The 22,396-nt window shown below is 42.3% G+C and overlaps 1 protein-coding gene and 1 long non-coding RNA gene across 3 annotated transcripts in view; one reads left to right on the top strand and one right to left on the bottom strand.

Moving 5' to 3' along the window:
* st6galnac3 (ST6 (alpha-N-acetyl-neuraminyl-2,3-beta-galactosyl-1,3)-N-acetylgalactosaminide alpha-2,6-sialyltransferase 3) overlaps positions 1-22,396 on the top strand; it is a 66,882-nt gene that overhangs the window by 13,577 nt on the left and 30,909 nt on the right. For both annotated transcript variants that reach the window (XM_042086708.1, XM_042086698.1), the window contains exons 2-3: positions 7,026-7,220; positions 19,189-19,598. In XM_042086708.1, coding sequence (XP_041942642.1) covers positions 7,026-7,220; positions 19,189-19,598 — 605 coding nt within the window. The remainder of the gene's footprint in view (positions 1-7,025; positions 7,221-19,188; positions 19,599-22,396) is intronic.
* On the bottom strand, positions 1,277-21,378 carry LOC121705641. The gene is made up of 3 exons (XR_006030849.1): positions 21,221-21,378; positions 18,845-18,849; positions 1,277-1,289 (listed from the first exon to the last, which is right to left on the bottom strand). It is a non-coding gene; the product is annotated as an uncharacterized LOC121705641 (long non-coding RNA).

Genomic DNA, 22,396 nt, shown 5'->3' with positions numbered 1-22,396 from the left:
GGGAAACATGGAGGAAAATAGCAAATGCAGGGATCTGCTTCATGTGCTTGTAAAATGCTTTATGATACTGTGAGTACAGTACACTGCCAATTAAAGCTGTGCATTTTATTTCCTTATACATTACATGCATTTAATTGTATGAATTATAATAGAAATAAGGTAGGCTTACATTTAGAAATAAAGTAAAAAAAAAAAAAAAAAAATGAGGAAAGCAGATTATAGTAATGGATTTATGGATTAGTGGGAGCATATAGACCCTTTCAAGAGAGTTCCATTATCAGCATCATAGTTGGCCCCACAAGACTTCCGTTTTAACATTCCATATGTTATCTTAATGCAGAGGAAGTAGACTGGGGCCCAAATAGAATGTTCAAGCATTGTTTTTGTTTTTATTGTTGAAAGGGTCTATACACCTACATTTATGATCACTGCTGTGCCCCTGTTGCTGTAGTAATTTTAATCATAGTCATCTGCAGCGCTAATGAAAGACTTATTTCAGCAGACTGAAATACCATGCAATTTGCTCTTGTGGGACATAAAAGAAATGTCTTGCCTCAGTGGTTCAGGAGAGAAGGGGAGGAGAGCTGGAAGAGGCATCGGAACCTGGGAAGGGAGGAAGGGAAAGAGAGAGAGAAAGAAAGAGAGAGAGAGAGATCCCCTATGGTCGATTCTGAGATTATATGGTATGACTACCTGTCTGATACCACAAAATGTTACTCTCCACCCCCTATATTGTATATTCCACATCTATACATTACTTTGAAGTTGTTTCCATATTAGCAAAACTAGTGAGTCATATTGAAAATCAATATCCCCACTTCACCTGAGATACTTTCAGAAACCATTTGACAAGAGGCATTCAATCCATAATAGTTACATTGGCTAAATATGGCTTAAACAGCTTATTTTTAAAAAAGGTTTGTTGTTTGTCTATTTATCGGCATCATCTCCCTACGGAACGGATTATGCATTTATATTGGCCAGTCATACAATAGAACAGAAAAAAGCCCTAGTAAATATTTTTTGAACCCCCCCCCCACTTAATTGAAATTGGATTTTAAGTGCTCTCACACCAGAGTCTGGGAGGCGGTTCACAACAAAGGTAGCAGTTTTGCAATGCAAATGCAATTTTCTCTCTCTCATTGTTGTGGTGGTTCAAAGTAGCAGCAATCTGCTCTTCCCTTTGCATGTCGGACTCATTTCCTCTGCTTACTGTGATCAGGAAATCATCATGATCTGATGTTTACTGGGGGGATTGATTTACCGGTAGTCTAGTTGAAGTCTCTCAACTAATTTGGCTCACTCCAAGATGTAGATCTTACCTTCCTCCAGGCAGCTTCCTATTATGTGAGATGGGAAGAAAAGGAAACTAATTGCTTAACCATTAAAGATGTAGGTTTTTGAACATTCTAAGTTCCGCAACAATTGAAGGTTCTAAAATTCTATGTTGAATTCAATGAACCCAGATATTCTTTAGAATGTTAATTTCCCAACATTCCCGTCACACCGGTGTGACGGTACTCCTTTAAGGGTTAAAGCCTGGCAGCTTCCAGCTAATTCACTTTTAGTAGATGCTGAGCTGAAATGGGTATGCTGGCCAAAACAGCTTAAATGCATTTGTAGTCGCTGGCGACTTTTATGTTCAAAATGTAATTTGTGTGTTATAAAGTCAGTTTTGGTCTTGTTCTTCGTCTATGTGCATTAATTTACTTGAGACCCTGAACAGAAATACTAACATTTGTAGAATTACTGAATTCAGTGCTGTGTATTTAAAGAGAGAGAGAGAGAGAGAGAGAGAGAGAGAGAGAGAGAGAGAGAAATGAGAATGAAAGACCAGTCCAAGTGCAGCTGTCAATTAACCTGATATTGTATATTGGGGTTGTGTCAGTGATGACAGACACATTGTCTAATGCATCAAACAGTCCCTTAGAATAAACTGATGTTTGAGATGCAAAATAGTATTCCAAAATTTGTATTCAAGCTTTTTGCCATTAAATACTTACTTGATTACTAGAATGCCGAGCTTGATACTGAAAAGATTTGAAAGCCCTCCATCAGCTGTCAGAGTGTCATTGCTATCAGGAGGGGACATCGCTCAGTGGAAGGGGGGTGCATCCCTCAGTATCCCTTTCTTAGTTGTTGCTGGTGTAATGAAGTGTCACCAGCCAACTTGATGTTGTTATGTTGCATCAGATTCAAAAAGAACGCTTGAGATTCTGCCCCCTACTCAAACGCAATCAGCTGTAAGGTGGCACACAATATGCAACTTACATTAAGGGCCTTGGTTTGGAAGTGGAAACTCTATTGCCGATAATGGAAAATGGATTTTGGATGTAGGCGTGAGAAGAAAGTCAGCACAAGTTGATGACCAAAATCTCCTCTTTTTGTGTCAGTTGACAGTAGCATGTGCTACATTCAGTAATCAACCATTATGGATTTCTCCGTGCAAGATGGCGGCGACAGGAAGAAGAACTTAGGTAATGCACTAAGTATAAGTATATACTCTTTTGATCCCATCAGGGAAATTTGGTCTCTGCATTTAACCCAATCCGTGAATTAGTGAAACACAGCACACAGTGAGGTGAAGCACACACTAATCCCGGCGCAGTGAGCTGCCTGCAACAACAGCGTCGCTCGGGGAGCAGTGAGGGGCTAGGTGCCTTGCTCAAGGGCACTTCAGCCGTGGCCCACTGGTCGGGGCTCGAACCGGCAACCCTCCGGTTACAAGTCCAGAGTGCTAACCAGTGGACCACGGCTGCACTGACTGCAAGAGTCCTTTTTTTTTATACACGTTCTGTACACTTACAAAGTTAAAGATACTTTTTTTGTCTGCAGGGACCCTCTCCACAGTGGCTCAGAAGTGTAATGATAATTTGAGCCTTGTCAGTGGCTTAAAGTAGCAATTTACTTTGAAGTTGCAAATTGCCCCCAAGTTATGGCTATATGTTATTTTGTTGCAGTGCATATTCTGGTTTTACTCAAAATTACTCAGATTAACGTTGTTAACATTTCCAACAACAGTTTACACGTGTTATCATCTAAAAATAGACCCTAGGTTGTTGTTAGACCAAACTGTTTTTGTTCTCCTTTTCTTGACTTTCCTTAGGCCAAGCGTTTTGATGCTTACATTTACCCAGAGGAGAGCCGTGCTTCTGAGTATTCTCAGGTCACTCATACCTCATACCTGCTGCCCCTCAGGCCTCAGATGCCCTCTCCTGCTGTTAAATAGCTCTCAACCACGAATAACTCCCAACTTTACAGAAAGAAATCCAATTCCCCCAGTCCCTGGATGATGTGTCTGCAGAATGATGATGCTCCTGTGTCTGGGGTCTCAATGATGCTCAGCTCTCGTCCAGCCAGCAGGGATCAATACCTGCCCAGATGAGGCTGGGCCAGCTCTATGAATAGCAACATCCGCTACGGCTGCCCTGTTCCTGTCAGCTACAAGTTTACCCAGAAGGCCTAGCAAAGCTACAGGTGTCAATACTCTCCACTCGTGTCATAAAATCCTTCTATGTTAACCTATAAAACTTCATGGTATAGTATATATCCAGTTGAGTTCCTGTTACCTTGAAAAATGTCTTAGATAATGGAAAATACATAGGATAAGCACAGGAAAGTGAGTAGAAATGCAAAATGGTTAATAGTTGAGTGCAGAGTCTATGTGACTCCATATTAAAAAGCTGTTCCCAAACTAATTGTAGTGTAATATGCTAAAGTCACACCTTGAATAGCTTAGGATCATGATCACATAATGTACTGCACTGTATTTAAGAATGTTTTTTTTACATTAGATGAAGATTAGATTGTATAGAGTGCAGGTACAAAATATAAGTACAATTCTGATTAAATATATATGTACCAACGTTTTAACGTTTTCTAAAACGTGGCATTGAATGTATAAACAGACTGAGATGAATGAATGAAATGAAAGTGAATTGAAAGTGCATTCTGCCTGACAGGCACACAGAATATTTAAGTTGTTCGTGCTCGTGCATTTAGCATATATGGGAATTTCAAAAGTGAAAAGGGAGTTTTGCACAAACACATGGGATGAAAATAATTTATAGCCATTGATTAGGTATTCCGGCATATCTATGAAAACAGTGCAGGTCTGTTTTGCAGTAAAAATGACCGCTTTTTAAAAACCATGTAATCTAAATTGTAGTTTAATGCATCAATAAGAGAAACTTTTTTTTTAATGTATATTTTTTGGGCTTTTTGGCTTTATTTGTATAGGACAGTGAAGAGTTAGACAGGAAGTAAGTGGGGGAGAGAGATGGGGTGGGACCGGGACATGACCACAGGTCTGATTCGAACCTGGCTCTCCGTGGGCACTTGGACCCGTATACGGTATGAGCGCTGTAGCCTGTTGTGCCACAGCGCCCCCCCCAATAAGAGAAACTTTTTGCTTTTTGAAAAGAAAAAAAGCCATGTCAAAAGCAACACATGCTCACAGACACATTAGTATTTATTGATTTATTATTATACTATTTATTAGTAGTATTTATTTTTATGTAGACTATATGACTACTTTGATAATGTTTATTATTGTTATTATTATTATTACTAATAAAAAACTATTAGATTTCTACAAAAGTGTCTGCTAAGAACTAGAAGCATAAACATAAACATAAGCATAAACATAAACATAAACATAAACATAAACATAATCTCTTATTACACTTTCATGTCATCCACATTCCTTCAACTGCTATGAAATCTGTCATATGGTATTATGGTCTGTACATGTTATGTAGAGAGGCTGTGCAGTATCAGCAGAGATGACATGTAGGAGGCAGGGTGCAAACGGGATAATGCTATATGTGTGCAGTACACAGTATAAGTGTCAAAACAGTGAGACATGGACACCGTGAGAGAATGGAGTCTGTGCCAAAATGTGCTGTGCACTTAAACAAATCTTTGTGCAAATCTCATGGAAAAACACAACGTAGCACACATATGGGGCTGAAGAGAAATGCACCGGAAAACTGAACATCAGCTTGTCATGTCTCTCTGGCAAATGGTCGTCGGTGTGTGTTGTCCAGGGATGGCGCTGTTGCCCTCTGTGCGGCTGCCATCTCTCTCCTGTGAAAGGCCCTAATGGGGGAAATTGTGCAGAACACGACCCCGGAGATGATTATCCCCCTGATGGATAGGGGGATGATGAGCAGAGTCATATGTCGTCCATCTGGCCGCCAAGAGTCCATCCTGCTGCCCCTCTGCAGCCCTTAAAAGTCGCCCAGAAATTTGACACATCATTTTGCGGTGATTTGTGGCTGCAGATTTAAATCATCGGAGGAGAGGAAAATGTCTCTTTTTTTTTCTTTCTTCCTTTTTTTTTTTTTTTTGATCAAGCCAGATGAGTATGACAGCATTGTCCGTCAGCTTTTTCTCTCAACTGAAAATGCGCCAGTTATGCCTCTGGAAGGTTTGCTTGCTGCTGCTGCTGCTGGGAAGCCCCCTAATCTTTTCCCACCACCATGTGGCTGCTACTGTGTGTGTCTGACACAGTGTCCTCCCACATGTACTGAGGAACTACGGCTAATAGTTGTGTAATATGTTTGTATGTCTCCCAAAGAGCCAACCATGCAGTGTTTCATTTCATGAAATATGAGTAGTCATCACTATTTTTTTTTACGATTTCACATTGGCTACTGTATGTTTTCATGTTAATGTTTTATGTTAATATGACAATTTTACATTTTCTCACATTTTTGGGATGACTAGGTTATGTACTGTAGGATCGGTGCTTTTATGCCATGATGCAGTATGATGTAACTACTCATTTCATACTGTATCATGAAGTAATGTTACAGCCTGAGCTGTAAATGGTCATTTTTGGTGCCAGTTCACAGTGTGTTTGATCTCTCTTGAGAAGCGCGGGTTGCTACCACCCTGCTACTTTTGATGTCAGAGATCTAAGCTCTGCCAGCAAGCAAAGGCAGTTTTGCTGATAGACACCCCATTATTCAAGTACGATTGAAAAGTAGATGGAAAACTTCATGCCATCAAACTACTTCAAAAGAGTCTGTGATTCCAGGGGGTTATCAGTCCTCGTCTATCAGAGAGCAAGCTCACCATTATGCAGAATGTTGAAATGTTTCTCATCTGGTGTGTGTGTGTGTGTGTGTGTGTGTGTGTGTGTGTGTGTGTGTGTGTGTGTGTGTGTGTGTGTGTGTGGTATATAAAAGCAGCTAACTATTGAAAATATCTCTGGAATCTCACAGGTAAAGGGGATGCAACAGTATATTATCACAGCATTATATTACAAGTATTAAAGCTATGTTGGTGGCGGTTTTTGAGTCTGTCAGTAAGCAGTACATAGATTCATCACTTCTTGAAAAGTTAAAATACATAATGATACAAACTTTTACAAACAAACTTCTTTTTTAGGACTAAAACTTGTGTATGAAAAGAGTACAGTGAAGCTCTAAGGAGATGCCCTAATTTCTGCCATTCCTAGTTTATAAAAGGACCTCATTGGTGCAGACTTCTGCTGAAATGTTGCCTGATCAGGCCCTGTCCTAGAGCCTTATCCATCTTTCATCAGTCACCTGGCACTTGATTGTTCTGAGAGGTTCATATCATATCAGTATGCCTATAGTAAGCTCCCAGCATAGAGAAATAACACGGATGACTGCAAGGCTTTGTGAGAAAAAAACGGAATTGAAGAATCTGTATGGATTTTCCAGCATCAACTATTCAGAGTGCGAGGGAATCACTCCTCATATCAGATGAACTTTGGAATGGGATTAAGTATTCAGTGATATTAAATAGCTTTATCCTCAATGGCTGTGGGGTTTTCAGGTCTTGCACAGATTGTTGAGCAGCGGAGCTGAGGCTTAGAAAGTCTTTGTTTGACGCCAACACATTTGCAGTGCATGTCAGTAGTTTGGGGGAGCCTCCTAGACTGGTTCTCAACAAACTTGGAAGTAAACTTTCACCAGAGTAAATGTCAACAGCAGGTTTGTGGCGTTTGTGCCTAATAATCTCCCCTCCAATCTCTCTCTTCCCATCCTCAGAGGAAGTCGGTCATCGCGACGGGCCTGATCGTGGTGGTGTCTCTCTTCGTGGTGGTGGTGAACTACTCGGAGAAGCCCTATGACCTGCTGCAGCCTGTGTTTGGACAGAGTTTCAGTGGCCATTGGATGTTTTCCCGGCAGCCTACCAAGACATACAAACCCCACCCAGGCTACGTCAGCATCCCCAAGCAGGAGGTAAAAAACAGACCCTTCCTCATCTCCACACACACACACACACACACACACACACACACACACACACACACACACACACACACACACACACACACACACACACACAGGCCACTGCAAGCCATTGCAGGCATCTTCACCCATCACAAAGGGCAAATAAACTAACTATGAAAGCAAACTATCTCACATGGTTCAACGGAGTAGTGAGCTGTGGTTGTAATTATTATATATTAAAATGATATAAAAGCAGTGTCGCCACAAAATGTCTGTAGGCAGCAGTGTCACCCCAAACTCGGAGCTCTGTGCTCTGTCCACCAGTCTACCCAGAGAATGTGGGACCGATGTGGCTGCAGGGGGTCAGATAGTCTAAAACAAGTCCGTGCTTTCGAATTCTCAAGGTCACTCGAGCCGTTGCCTGGAGCAAAACGAATCTTTTGGCTTGCATGGCACTGTGGGAATGCATCCTCCAGGAGAGTGATTTATAACTACTATTAGCAGGATGAAAAGGGCGGTCAGAGGTGTTTGGGCAGTTAATTAATTTGCTTTCACTCATACCCGAGGCATTGTTAACCTGGACAGAGTGTTACCCCCCCCCCCCCCCCCCCCAATCTAATTTAGTAAAGCCTGTAAAATGGGGACTGTTTTGAATAATGATGAATGAATGATTAAAACAATCTCTGTTTATTGGAATGGGGGCATAATGTTACATGAGCTAAAAGAGGGGATTGGAGAGGTCTACATTTTGCTGATGTTATCATCTCCCTTTTGGAGGAGTGTTCGCCAAAGGGCTAACAGAGGTTAACTTTCAGCTCAGTAAGTCTTCCCCAGTAACTGGCAGTTTGATGGATCTCCCCTTTCCCATTGTTGATGTCAGTGTCGATACCGAACTGTACATGTATCTCCAAGCTCTTCCTGTGGAATACGTTTGATGGTTAGGATTTGGTCTTTAGGATGGGTGGTCTAGTGATTTGTTTTTTAAGCCTCCAGTGACAGACATCTACACAACTGTTGTCAAGCAGATGGAGAAGATATTTATAAGACTACCGCAATTCGTTTTGTTGATATTTTAGATTTAAAGGTAAATGTATTTACATTTTATATGATTGATATTATTAGATTGCTGTAGTTAGTTTTGTTAATGTAGATTAAATATAAATGTATCTTTCACAGTAGTTGATTGTTTTTATTAGATTGCGTTACTCTACAACTATTGCCCTGAAGCTGTGCACTCATTTTGCATTATTTGGCTTTTTGCTTGATCTTTTTTTCTTTTGAGTCAACCACTGCTATTTAATCATAAGATACGATATTTTTCTGTCTAAGGTCAAGACACTAAACATGAATAGGATGTGACCAAGAGAAAGGCACACACACACACACACACACACACACACTCTAGCAGAATCAGTATGGCAGTATTACCAAGTAACATTAGTCTTCATCATGGAGGCCGAGCTGCATCATTTCTGTTTTCTGTCTGTTCTTAAAATTCCTGGCAGGGGCCCTCAGACAACTTTGAGCTGTCCTGGCTCTCGCCAAAGATTCAACCCTCTCTGCTCTTGCTTTAGTTTGTGCAGGTTAGAATACCAAAGTGTGTGCAGTATCGGAAAAAAAATTAAACAACCCTGAGAGCAGTTTATTCAAATATTCAAACTTGTCTTGGAAAAAGCTGAAAAGGTGCACAACACACACACACAGACACACACACAAACACACGCACGCACGCACGCACACACCCACACACACATACACAAGCACACACACACACACAAACACGCCTACCCTAACCCACACACTTACTCCTACGTCACTCCTACGTCCTCATACACTGAATGCATGATCAACCCTGTGGGTTTCACACATAAGTTAGTGTATAAAATAGAAGCTCTCCACCACACTGCCAAGAGAGTAGCACCAGCAGGTATGGTCCACCATATTCCACCCATGCCTCACACACACACACACACACACACACACACACACACACACACACACACACACACACACACACACACACACACACACACACGTTCCATCTCATCTTTAATGAAAAAGGGATGTGTTCTTGTCTCCTGGATCACCAGATGAGTATAGTGTTTCCTGCTGGGCTACTGGAGTCCCAGTGCGTCTGTATGGGTTCCGTGTCTGCTCAACACTAACCCAATCTGAATCCGCACAGCAGAGAGCTGACAGGCTCGCCTCTCATCTGCCTCAGTGCCAGATCACCAGGCAGCCACACACACACACACACACACACATACGAATGCACACACACACACACACACACACACACACACACAATACAAACATCAATACACACACACACACACACACACACACACACACACACACACACACACATACGAACGCACATACATACACACACGCACACATACGAACGCACATACACACACACATGACACATATGAACGCACATACACACACACGCACACATATGAACGCACATACACACACACACACACACACGCACACATACAAATGCACACGAACGCACTTACACACACACACACACACACATTCGAACGCACATACACAAACACACACACACACACACACACACACATACACACATACACTTTTTCCCCTATGGAGAAACAACAATCATGTAAGCGCATAATGGCGAGTCGAGACCAGTGTGTGTGTGTTCTCCCATCGCTCCTTTTCAGACGCGTACAGCGCTTATGCACAGGGGGAAGGGGGCGAGAAACCTGACATGTCAGCAAAAAAAGTTGCTTTACCTGACCAATGAATCATTCATAGAGCTTTGAAACATACCGTGGGTCATGCTGAGCCCCTCGTGTCATATGGAATCGTAGATGAGGTGACGTCCTCTGACAGATTGCTGTGCAAGCTGCCAGCTTTCGTTAGGAAGGGATTGTGACACTCATAATACCGGTACATCTGCTGCAGTACTGTAGTGTAGTGTAATGTAGTTTAGGTGGCCACTGTACAGTGGAGGTCAAACCTGTGGTGAGATGGTATCAGTGGGGCAGTGGATGCGTGTTTCATTAATCAGACAGCCGTCAGGGTTATCTTATTCGCTGCAGCTCATTTGAATTATATAGACTTGGTGTTGCATGTAATGAATATCTATGTGTCCACACACAGTGTGTCCTGATACTAGCTGCACAACCTCGTCCAACTTCAGCACATCGGAAATAGAGCAACTCCTTTTGGTTTGGATAGCTGGGAGTCTCTTTTGTTCACATGAAAACATAAAAAGTTGCCCTTTCGATCAGTTTTTGGTTTGTCGGTGCTAAACTATAATTTCCTTAATGCCATTCATTCACAGCACATAATTCTTGTGGTTTGACACAGTGACATTTATACAGACAGAAATATGTTGCCTGTCCTTTGGAAAAGAACAGGGCCATTTCCAAAGCCTCTCTATATGATTTATGACAATGAAGAAAATTAATTGTATGCTACAGCCACACACTTGTCTAAGTGCCTTTTATTTGGCCAATTATAAGTCCCCAAAGCATTTGCAGCATACAGTAATATGGCTCATCATTGCCATGGTATTATCAACACCCCCACACTCAATAAGTAGAGAAAAAAGACTTCAACAGGATCTTCCCCTCTCTCTCTTTTTCTGTGTATGTCCTTATAAATCAGTAGCAGATTTCCACTCTGCAGTCTTGGTCGGAGGCTGAGCTCATAATGTTCTAATCATTCACTATTAATGAATAATGCTTTAAGCAATCTGATGAATCTCAAGGTTACCCATGCCCCTCATGGCATAAATTAGTGATTGACGTGTGCGCTTCATCGAGCGCCTGCTCAAACTGCTTCTTGGTGTCTCTGATCGTTAAAGAAGTGTCTACGGTGTGAACTGGGCAGCAGGCGAGTCTTTGAAGCCAAAGGGCACGCTGATGGACGGCCTTGACTGAGAGACGAGATGAGATGACGAAAAGGTTGTAGAGGTAGCGCACCACCTGGACCGGAGTGGACCGGATTCAATTAGACTTCTTAGGACACAAACGGTTGTTCTGCAGGTCTGGTTGCATTGACGGGAACACAGGAAGTGCAAAAAAAGAGCTGGCAGACAGTCTCTGTGGGAACAGAGCAGACCTGTCCGAATTTAAAGGTGCTACCAATAATGCTAGGCTAATTCAATAGATTGTCCCCTCACTCCACTAGCTGTCACTTCTGTGTGTGCACTCGTAAAAGCTGGTGTATGGACACAGCCCTGTAAATGAGAAACTCACTTGAGCATATTAAGATGGTGTGGTAGTGTATTAAGATCGTCTTGGTAGTGTATAGGTCTAATTGAGTGCCTGTCACTTTAAGACGTTTGAGGGAACCCTTGCAATTGTAACACAGTTGAAAGGCTGCTGATGTGTGGCTGCAGTTCATAACGTTTTCTACATAGTTAAAATAAAGGTTCGTACTTCTCCTTGGGACAAGCACTTTTTCATTTTGGAAAACACTTTTCCATTTACATCGGGATTTTGCAAACATTCAGTGTCAGAGTCAATAAAATGAGCCCTTCAACGAAATTGACAAGCAGCTGTAAGTTGGCTAAGCATGCTAAATTCGACATCCAAACAGTATTCTAACCAGTGGCGTAACTATAGTAGGTGCAGCAAGTGCAGTCGCACCAGGGCCCGTGACCTCCCGGGGCCCGTCGCTACCCCCGCCCTGCCTCCTTTTTTTTTATTTTTTTAAGAACTTTAGAATGTAAGAGCACGGAGAGTGAAGCGTCACTTTGACGATCTATCGGAAGATGAGCGCTTAAACGATGCAGATAGATACTTCAAAGTGCAGGTATTTAATGCAACTCTGGACATCATAATCAGTCAGCTCTCCCAAAGATTTGCAAGTATGCGGGAAACTTGTCGTGTTTGAGTCTTTACGTCCTATGACCCTTTAACTCGCAGGTGATGATGAACTGCTTGAAAAGGCAAGATGTTTGTCAGACCATTATAGCAGGGACATTGCACCGACATTCCCAACACAACTCCTCTCATTCAGGTCTTGCTTTAAAGCAGAGATTTCCCAGAAGTCATCTATTTTTCAACTTGCCAAAATGCTGGTGGTAGATTATGACAGTGTAACATCCACATTCGGGGAAGTGTGTACTCATGTTGTTTCTGACATTGCCTGTGACTGTGGCAACAGCTAAGCGATCTTTTTCCAAACTCAAACTTATTAAGACCTATACCTAAGGAGCAGCATGGGGCAGGAGAGGCTCCGTGGGTTAGCTATCCTGTCCATTGAAAATACGAGAGCCAGAGCATTAAATATTGGGAACATCGTTGACGATTTTGCACAACAAAAGGCTCGAAAGATGGCCTTCTTCTAATGGCCTAATTCACGCATATTGGGGATTGTATGCATATGAATGATTTTATTTGGTTTCTGCACGGTTAAATAAGTTAGGCTACATTAAGTTTTGTTTCTGCGCAGTGCGAGTTTATAAGCAAGCAATCTACGCTTGCAGTTTCAGCAGAGGGTTGAAGAGGCGCATTGAGTGTTCCCATAATTCCATGTGAGTTGATGTTAATGTAGTAATATTAGATTACCCTGGTCTGCAGGCTGTTAATAAAATTATTTTTTTATGTTTTCACATGTAATGGATATGTAGTCGTGTGTTTTTTATTTGAAATTGTAATCTGTAACTACTAAACTTCTTCGGTGCCTCAGGCCCTTTGCATAAACAATTGAAGTCACCCTTAATGTGTATTGCATGTATCAGAGCTAATTCATCCTGGGCCAAACTTCGTCGGTATGGGACCCGTGTAGCGCTCTCGCACTTGGGCCCACCATTGGTTTGTTACGCCACTGATTCTAACATTAGCTTAAGATATTGCTTGATTTCAGAACTTAACTTAACTTAGCTTAGTCTCTTCAATGTAGCTTATTATGTCGTGATAAGATCTTAGTAGAGTTCACTTCAATGCAGCAGTTTTGAACAATTTTGCGCAGCATGGTCACGTTGCTAAGCGGATTTAATAGCAATTTAGCCAGACGTCTTCTATGCAATGCTTCTATGTGGCAACAACAATCCTTCAACAATCGTGAATGTTTTGTTATTGCACATACAGAGGAGTGGCAGCCCGCTACGAGAGAGAGCGGGGCGGGGCAAGGAAAGGCTGCGTGCCTAAAAAACAGCTCAATGGCAATGCAAGGATTTGACCTTATATTTAACTTAAATTAAATTAAAGTAAACATAGAATATTAATTTTTAATTCAATTTTTATTTTGTGGCGCCCCGCCACAGATTAGTCAATGTATGGGAAACACTGGTGTGTCTGTTGGACATCGCCAGGGTTTTAATACTTACTGCCCTATATCAAAAACCTTCAGACCTTCCTACCGTTTTTGAGTTAATTGCTATACATAGGTGCTAGGAGATTTCCAGCATGCTGCTCACTGTTTTTCTGCCAGTCTTGTTCAAAGTGAGTGTATCATTTATAAAGCATAGAAATGATCGATTGCCTCAGCAGCCTTGACTTATACAGTGAAAATATACAAAATAATTAATGGTTGCTTGTACCGTATACATGAATGATGCATTTGAACAACAGATTGATAGTTCATGAAATGGATTTTGAGGATTTATTTCAGTTGAATTCCATATTTAGTTTCAGCCTGTTTGTAAGTATTGATCCGGATCCATTGTGTAGCCGTGTGCTGGTTGTGCATTGCTTTGACGTGACAGCCTGATGCAAGCCCTGCATTCTGTCCCATCCTTGATGCATTTGAAAGACACAGAGCTGTCTCAAACTCTCAAGGCTGAGGTGTGAGTGTGTGTTTTCACCTGACAGCTGTGCACACACACGCTGTCCTTCACCACACAGGAGGTGTGCTCGTAACGGTACAATCCAGTACAGCTGTCCTTCACCACACAGGAGAAGTGCTTGTAACAGTACAGTCAAGTAGAGCTGTGTGTTCTGAGTTCTGAAGGAAGAAGTGCACTAGACTTTCCCACACAGTACAGATTTTAAAAATATATATTTTTGGGCTTTATTCAGATAGGACAATAAAGAGTGGGGCTCTGATTGGAACCTGGGTCCCTGTGGGAACTTGGACATGTATGTGGTATAGATGCCCTGGACATGTATGTGGACATGGACATGTATGTGGTATGTATGTGGTATAGATGCCCTGGACATGTATGTGGACATGGACATGTATGTGGTATAGATGCCCTGGCCACTTGCGCCATAGCTTTTTATTTTCACGCACAGTTAGCGGCAGGATGCTAATCTCCCTCCTCTCCTCTCTACTCCTCTTCTCTTTCATCCTTTCCTTTCGTGTCCTCTCCTCTTTTCTCTTGCTTCTCTGGCCTCTTCCCTCATTCCTACCTCATCCCTCCTTCCATCTCATCTCATCTCTCCCCTCCTCTCCTCTTCGCTTCATCTTTTCCTTTGTTGCCCTCTTCTCCCCCCCCCTCCTCACTTCATCCTTTCTTTCGTTGTTCTCCCCTCTCTCCTCCTCTCCTTTGCCCCCCCCCCCTCTCTCCTCTGCTCCCAACAGTGCATCCCCCGTGCTGGGTGCGACCGATCAATGTGCTCGGGCAGCTGTGAAAAATGGAGTTGTGTGACAGGCAGGGTGAGAGTGGGTGCTAATGGAAGGGCCTTTTGACAGCCCAAGGCTATGCCGATGTGCCTCTCCGCCAGCACACACCAGAGGGGTTACAAAACTGAGCACCAGCATGTGGTGTGTGTTGTCTGTTTTATTCCATTGGAGCTGTTTGGCAATGAGCACACTCTTTGCTTTCTCCAGCTATCAAGTAGTGACAGGATGTAACATGGCACCCAAAAAGTAAACCATATAGTAATATATTGTTTAACTCTTTCCAGTCCGCCAATGCACATATGAGTACCTACGTACTGAAGATGCAAATGCTTGTCCTCTGCATTGAAAACACTTTTAAACTCTTAAAAGGTCTCTGAGACATGCATGATACCAAAAAATAGTGTGGTGTGCTAAAAGAGGTCAAAAGTCAAAATAAGGTGCACTCTTTCTTAGTGTATCTCAATGTGGGAGGTACCTGTATATATCTAGGGATAGGATCCCTTTTGCTGTGTTTTTATGCTATTGACTCTGTTTTTAACATAATCAGCTCTAAAAAGTGTCAAAAATAAGATATTAATATTGGTTGTGTTGTATTGTGATTCTTTAATATTGTAGAGTATTTTCATAATGTCCATAGGAATACATTGGCAATGGTTTGGAGCATGTTGGCTCAAAGTTGTTTTTTGAGAGTTCCTTTTATCCAATTTCTGCCAAATTTGACTCTTATTTAGCCAGCAGATAAACACAATATAACATGTTTCATAACATGCTGCATTTAAGCTGTAATGGATTTTACACTCAAAATTAGTGTATGAAATATGCACATTTTATGCAAATGAATGCAAATCAGTACATATAAATAATGCATTTCAAACATACATTTCTATAGTTCAACTATCAGGCCTCAAGGAAAAATAGATACCTTCCTGCAGATGTGCTTAGGTCACCAACAGCAGCAAGATATAGTAAAGGAGACATATTTGACCCAATTTTGCTCGGACGGGAAAGAGCTAAAGGTGTAGGCTACAAAATGGAGGTGAATTTTATTCGGGTATCCATGGTATTCGTGAGCCAACAACGGGCATCACCATGACACTTCAGTATTCAGAAATATGTTTTTCTATTTATGGCTGAAGCTGTGTTGTATTGATTTTAATATGATGATAGACAGTGCCTGATGGATCCTAAGCCATGTAAAAGTCAACTTAAATATTTCTGTCAGGCATATATTACATAGAATATCCTATTTGTATCCAATAGAATATCCAAAATTGTCAACATTCCAAGAGAAATATAAGTTGAAGACTAGCCTGCTGAGACTGCACTAAGTTATTATGTGAACAGAATGTATAAGTATAAGTATATATACTTTTTTGATCCCGTGAGGGAAATTTGGTCTCTGCATTTAACCCAATCGGTGAATTAGTGAAAACACTGCACACAGTGAACACACAGTGAGGTGAAGCACACACTAATCCCGGCGCAGTGAGCTGCCTGCTTTAACAGCGGCGCTCGGGGAGCAGTGAGGGGTTAGGTGCCTTGCTCAAGGGCACTTCAGCCGCGGCCCACTGGTCGGGGCTCGAACCGGCAAACCTCCGGTTACAAGTCCAGAGTGCTAACCAGTGGACAAGTCCAGAGTGTTAACCAGTGGGCCACGGCTGCCTTCGAATGGACAGAAGATGAAAACCGATCAGAAGTAGGGTTTCAGGAATAAGGTGGATAAATGGCTTGGTAAGAGATCTTTAAAGTAAGAAGGTGAAGGTGAGGAAATGTCTCCCTTAAAGCTCTCAGACTCTGTGCCTGAATTCAGGAGTGGGCTGAGCTGTTTTAGATTTGGAAACAGAATTATATATAATAGCTTCACATTTTCTTCAGGCACAGAGACTTTCCTTTCCTCTCCTTAATCGGTGTGTGCAGTCATTCAATGTCATCAATGCAAAAGTTTGTCGGAGAGATGAATCTCATCTTGCCCTCTGTCTCAACCTTAGCCCGTGTGCCTGTTTAGCATGGGGCATCTTGTCGCTCCTGATCACAGCGGAGATGTTACATGGAGCTTCTAATGGCTGGCTGGCGTCACCAGCAAGCTGAGCGCACGCGGCCTTTTAATTGACGAACAAGCACGGGTCGATCAGCACTCTCTCCATCAGCCCTAGAGCCATACTAATTTGTTGTTCAATTCCGTAGATTAACCAAGCAGGGCAAACAATTGGTAATTTGTTCATGTGATGTGATTGCAATCTAGTGTCCCCGTGGTACATTAGCTGGCTAAATGCTGAGAACACAATCTGATGAATGTAATCTTATTTTTCTACACTGATTATAGCAATTTACTTTGGCCTGATAGGATATTTAAAGTTTCTTTGCATTTTTGATGCCCTTGGCTTGTTTATTCTGCTAAAGTGACACTAATCCATTTAAGTACTGAAAAATTAACAAACCGTTTGTGTTATCCATTAGTTAACGCCTATACTCCCATGTCCCCATGTCCTTATTGTGACAAATATGGCATACCATTTTCACGAACACACACTCAAGTATGGCATACCATTTTCACGAACACACACTCAAGTACGGTGGGAGCCACAGTAAGAGTCTTTTGAAGTCACTGTTTCAGGTTACACCATTTCTTTTCAAGGCAGTGTCAGAATTTGGCCCCCATCTCAGATTGTACTGCTGCAAGGTTTTTGCCTTGGGAGTTGTCAGTGCCCGCTGATAAATCAAAGAAAAAAGTGACAAGAGAGTGTCAGGGTCGTATTACTTCAGGCATTTCGAAAAATATGCGGCTGTCCTTGCAGTGGATGATTACCTCTGCTAAATCACAATTTGATGAATTTGATCAGCCTCTGAAGCTTTAACATTTAATGAAAGCCTATGAATCTGACAGCAGTGCATCAAAAGAACCCCTTCTGAATGCTAACTGAGTATCAACCTCTTTTTCTCCTCTTAGCTTTGGATTGGATGAAACGCGAAAGGGCTCTATGTGCCAGCCAGGTTACTGTGCTGAGACAGTCAGCTGCGCTAAATGCACAAATCATGAGGTTACCTTCCATGTCTCTGGTCCTCAAAGGCAGTTCAGGAATGTTGTGTGTGGAGTTGACCAAAATGCTGCAAGAGTTGAGCTCGTATTGGTGTGTCAAAGGTATCCACATTGACTGTGGCCTCTGAGACTTTATCAGTAGCAGTATGGCATTAAACTAAACATTAGCTAAACACTAATTGCTACGTGCATTCCCTTCAACACTAATGTAAACTGATGATGAATCTGATGCTGCTGCTGTTGCCAGACAGGAGCAAATGCTGACCATGTGTCTTTTCCCTTACAAATTTCCCAGGGAACAATGTGATACAAAAACGACCATGAGTGGTTGTCTGCTACTGGAAGCCACGCTGCCTGTCTGCTATGAGCAACCAACCTGTGCCTGTTACCCCACATAAACAACTTGCATTGCTTTAAAGTGAAGGGGGAACCTCACTAGCCATTATGTGCCAGAATGCTCACCACATACCAGCTTGAGGTGGAGTGTGAATGAGCCAATTACACTGGGGGGTGATTAGGGGGCCAGATTGAATGAGCCAGGTTGGGAATTTAGCCAGTGCACCGGGGAACCCCCTACTCTTTACAATAAGTGTCATGCGATCTTTAATAACAATAGTGAGGCAGCACCTCAGTTTAACATAGTGTGATCCTTTAGCCTTACTAGCCAGACCCACATTAAAATGTAGGGTCTGGGCACTCACCATTCGCAGTGCTCAGTCTGAGGGACGGGATAATCGGTTGTCTTTCAAATTCCCTCTGCACGCAATAGGACAGCGCTGAGTCCCATGCGTTTTCCCAACAGCGGAGCTAGTTGGCTAGTTCAATCTTTTGCCATCTTAAAACAAGCTTAACTCGTGTCACACTGTTGGCTAACAGCAACATCCATCTTCTTTGTTTTCAAGTAGCAGGGAATTCAAGCCAAACCGTTGCAACTCTGCCATCAATCATTATGTTAAGCCCGCCAACGACTCTATACACGATTTGATTGTCCTGATAGAAGTTTAATTTTTCGAGCTCACAAGCCAACGGAGAGTTGCTAGACTAGCCCTGGAAGCAAATGTAATTTGCTGCCGCTAGGGTGCGTCTAGATTTCTAGGCTAGTGATCCTTAGGCCTCCCTGTAGAATTAATCCATTTGTGTGGTCGGTGTGACGTCAAAATTGGGTTAAAACAAACCGTTTCAAAACCTGGTGGCAATCTATCGTGCAGTCGTGTACAAGATGTATGACCATGGATTTAATGATTTACTTAGATTACTCAGAAACGTACTTCCAGTTACTCAGTGACCACACAAATGGACGATATGACGATGTGTTGAGTTGTGATGCCATTGTCTGCTCTAAGCTGTATGAGCTCCATGCTGACCCCCTCTTGTTTCCCTCCTCAGCCTCTGAAGCTGCACTGTGACGTGTGCAGTGTGGTGTCCAGCTCGGGCCAGATGTTGGGCCAGCAGGTGGGGGCCGAGATCGACCGCTCGTCCTGCATCTGGCGCATGAACAACGCGCCGACGCGGGGCTTTGAGCGCGACGTGGGCCGCCGCACCACGCTGCGGGTGGTCTCGCACACCAGCGTGCCGCTGCTCCTGCAGAAGCCGCACTATTTCTTCGGTCACGCCAACGACACGGTCTACGTGGTGTGGGGCCCGCTCCGGAACATGCGCAAGGACGGCAAGGGCATCGTGTACAACATGCTGAAGCAGGCGGCCGACAACTACCCGCAGGCGCGCATCTACCTCACCACCGAGGAGCGCATGAACTACTGCGACATGGTCTTCAAGAAGGAGACGGGCAAAGACCGGTGAGCATCCCTGAAGCGACATGTTAACCTGTCATTTCCTGTCCACATGTCATTTCCTGTTTACCACACAGTGGTTATGATGTGTCCTTGGCTATTCTGCCGTGCAAAGGCAAAAGGCCGTAACTTCAATTTTATCAAAAATGAGTTTTTGTCATTTTTGGAACAATGGGCATCAATTTTATCATGTGGACAAATATCTTGAGTCAATTTTGTTGTTTTCTTATCAAAATAAGATGCTGTTTTTGCCGTAACTTCAAAAAGCAGAGGGGAAGCCAAGGCATAGCCCGTAACATCAGTTGTGGTTCTTTAGCTTTGTTTCGCGGCTCTATAGAACGCTGGAATTAAGTTACAGTGCACCGTAATTTCAGCGCAGCAAACCATATTAACATTGGTGGTGGGTAAAACAAAGGCAGAGTGTCTTATGCCTATGTATGTAGGCCTAATTGAAGCACTTCAGCCACACTTCAATAAAGTGAAAAGAAAATGTTGCAGTGGTTGTTTTACTATCTAGCACAGGGGTCTCAAACACCCGGCCCGCGGGCCAAATCCGGCCCGCGTCCTGCCCAATTCCGGCCCGCGACGTATGTCAAAATAATAATGTAATCCGGCCCTTGAGGCTATTTTTAATTGCGACAAACAACGATACTGATTAAAGTAGACGATAGATCCAAGTATGGTGACATCTCAATTGTAGCCTACTCTGCTCCACTATGTGCTAGACATCCAGAGCTTGATTAAAACCCAAAATCACTGCGCTTTCCAGAAATAGGGGAGACCGGGGCTGGTTGGAACACTTTTCACTCTCGGTTATATTTCTCCGTCTTACAATGCGTTGAAATGGTAAAATTGTGATTAACTGAAAGCTTGGGATCTCAGCTACAAAATGTATACATTCAATGTCAACAAATGATCCCTTGTTTTGAGTTATTTATGATTAAAGTGGTGTTGTGCATGTGTGCCAACCTGCCCCATGCATGGGGTTGGTTGGCACATGTAGTCGGGGTTGGTTGGAACACCTATGTTATAGTCCTTTGCAGTACTCCTTTTGGTTTTGTTTGAAGTGCTTATCTATATCACTGCCTGTAGGGCTTTGCTGATGTCTTTCCTGTGTGTTTTTCTTCAGTAGGGCCCACCGTCAAGATCAATTTGCTCCCTACCGATTTTTTTTTACTTCAAATATTTAAAAATGTCTGAAATGCTTCCAAATGTAAAACTATGTTCAGTAATTACAATAACAATGTTAAAATAAAGTTTAATGATGTTTTTATGCATAAAATACAAAGTTTATAGATTTGTCACAAAATAGCCATAGGGAATGTATGTGCCAACCAAAATCAGTGTGCCAACCTGCCCCGCACAATGTATGTGCCAACCCCAAAATCAGTGTGCCAACCTGCCCCGCCCACATTAGGTCAAACTTTTTTGCACAAATGCTGTTAGCCTGCTAATATCAGTCACCTCAGGTTTTCAAACTTCATTTTAAATTATAGATGAGTCCCCTAGCAATCAATTATAATCAATCTTTTTTTTTTATATCCCTAACTATTACCCTTCTAGGATGTATTTAGTGGGAGGTGCATATTCTAAGTTTTGACACTACAAAATTAAAAAGTTGTTGTCACCTAAAGGGTTAATGACCTGGAGACCAGTTACATACGTGAGTTTACGCTACTCAATAAGGCCGTCAGTTTAGTGTTGGAATTTTGTTGCAGCTCCCTCTAGTAGCCTGGATATTAACAGTGTTTCAACCTGCCCCTGTTCCAACCAGCCCCGGTCTCCCCTACTTGTATTACACGCGAGAAACACAAAGACGTGCATTTGTAATGACGCGGAAGCGATGCAGGCCATAGTTTTGCACAAATTGAAGCAGAAATAGGCCTACACCTAATGTTGAAAAACGTTCACGTGTGATGAAGTCTTAGGTAGGCTATGTTATTCACCTATTCTGATTCTGAAGGAGAATATCCTTTTGTAGATTATGATCGATCGTCTATTGACAGTGATAGTCACAGTGCGTCTGTGAATGGAGGTGCGTCTTTGCGTGTATACGACGGTGTCCACTAAGCATACCATGCTTATTTCGACCCTCTGCCCAACATAGCTTGGAGGTTGCAGTGGTAATCGTGTCCGTAATGGACGTGGTACAGACAGCAGGGCTAGTAAAAACAGGGCTCTAAAGAACTACAAAGTCACCCGCAATATGATGCGAACTTCTGCTCAGATTACCCGCGATAGGAACTGATTTGACCAGAATACTTTATTGTAGGCCTTGTGGTTTAGTAATACATCACTAAACCATATACAACTTAGGTGTTTTCCTGTTCATTTGTTATGTGGGTAATATGAAAAAAAGGAAAGTAAACCTGCTCAAATATGTTCATCCAGTATTTACTGAAAGGTGCATAATTTGAGGTGCTTGCCATCCAGTGATGGGTACATTTACCCCCTTCATAAACTTTTGTTTATACTCAAAGATTTTTATATTTACAGTAGGACTTTATCTCTGACCACTTTCAAGCCATGACCTTTTGAAATTTTGATATAAAAATCCAATGGTGTTGCTTTCTTAACCCTGACGCCTAGTTTGCCAGGTTTAAAAAAGTTATGAGAGGAAAATATTTTTATTTGGTGTGAAACACACACATACCCGTTTTTATGCTTTTTGTTTGTTTTATAATTTGTATTAATATTTATTTTATCATTATTTTATTTATAAGCTAAGGTTGCTAGCACAGGTGTCTAAAACTAGATAAAAAACACTTGCACTTTCTGTTTGCAGTTTTGTGTGGTATTTGAAA

The sequence above is a fragment of the Alosa sapidissima genome, chromosome 1, assembly GCF_018492685.1.
Source record: "Alosa sapidissima isolate fAloSap1 chromosome 1, fAloSap1.pri, whole genome shotgun sequence".
NCBI classification, from domain to species: domain Eukaryota; kingdom Metazoa; phylum Chordata; class Actinopteri; order Clupeiformes; family Clupeidae; genus Alosa; species Alosa sapidissima.
The sequence above is the reverse complement of the archived record's forward strand: the minus strand, read 5'-3'. Positions and strand labels throughout refer to the sequence as shown.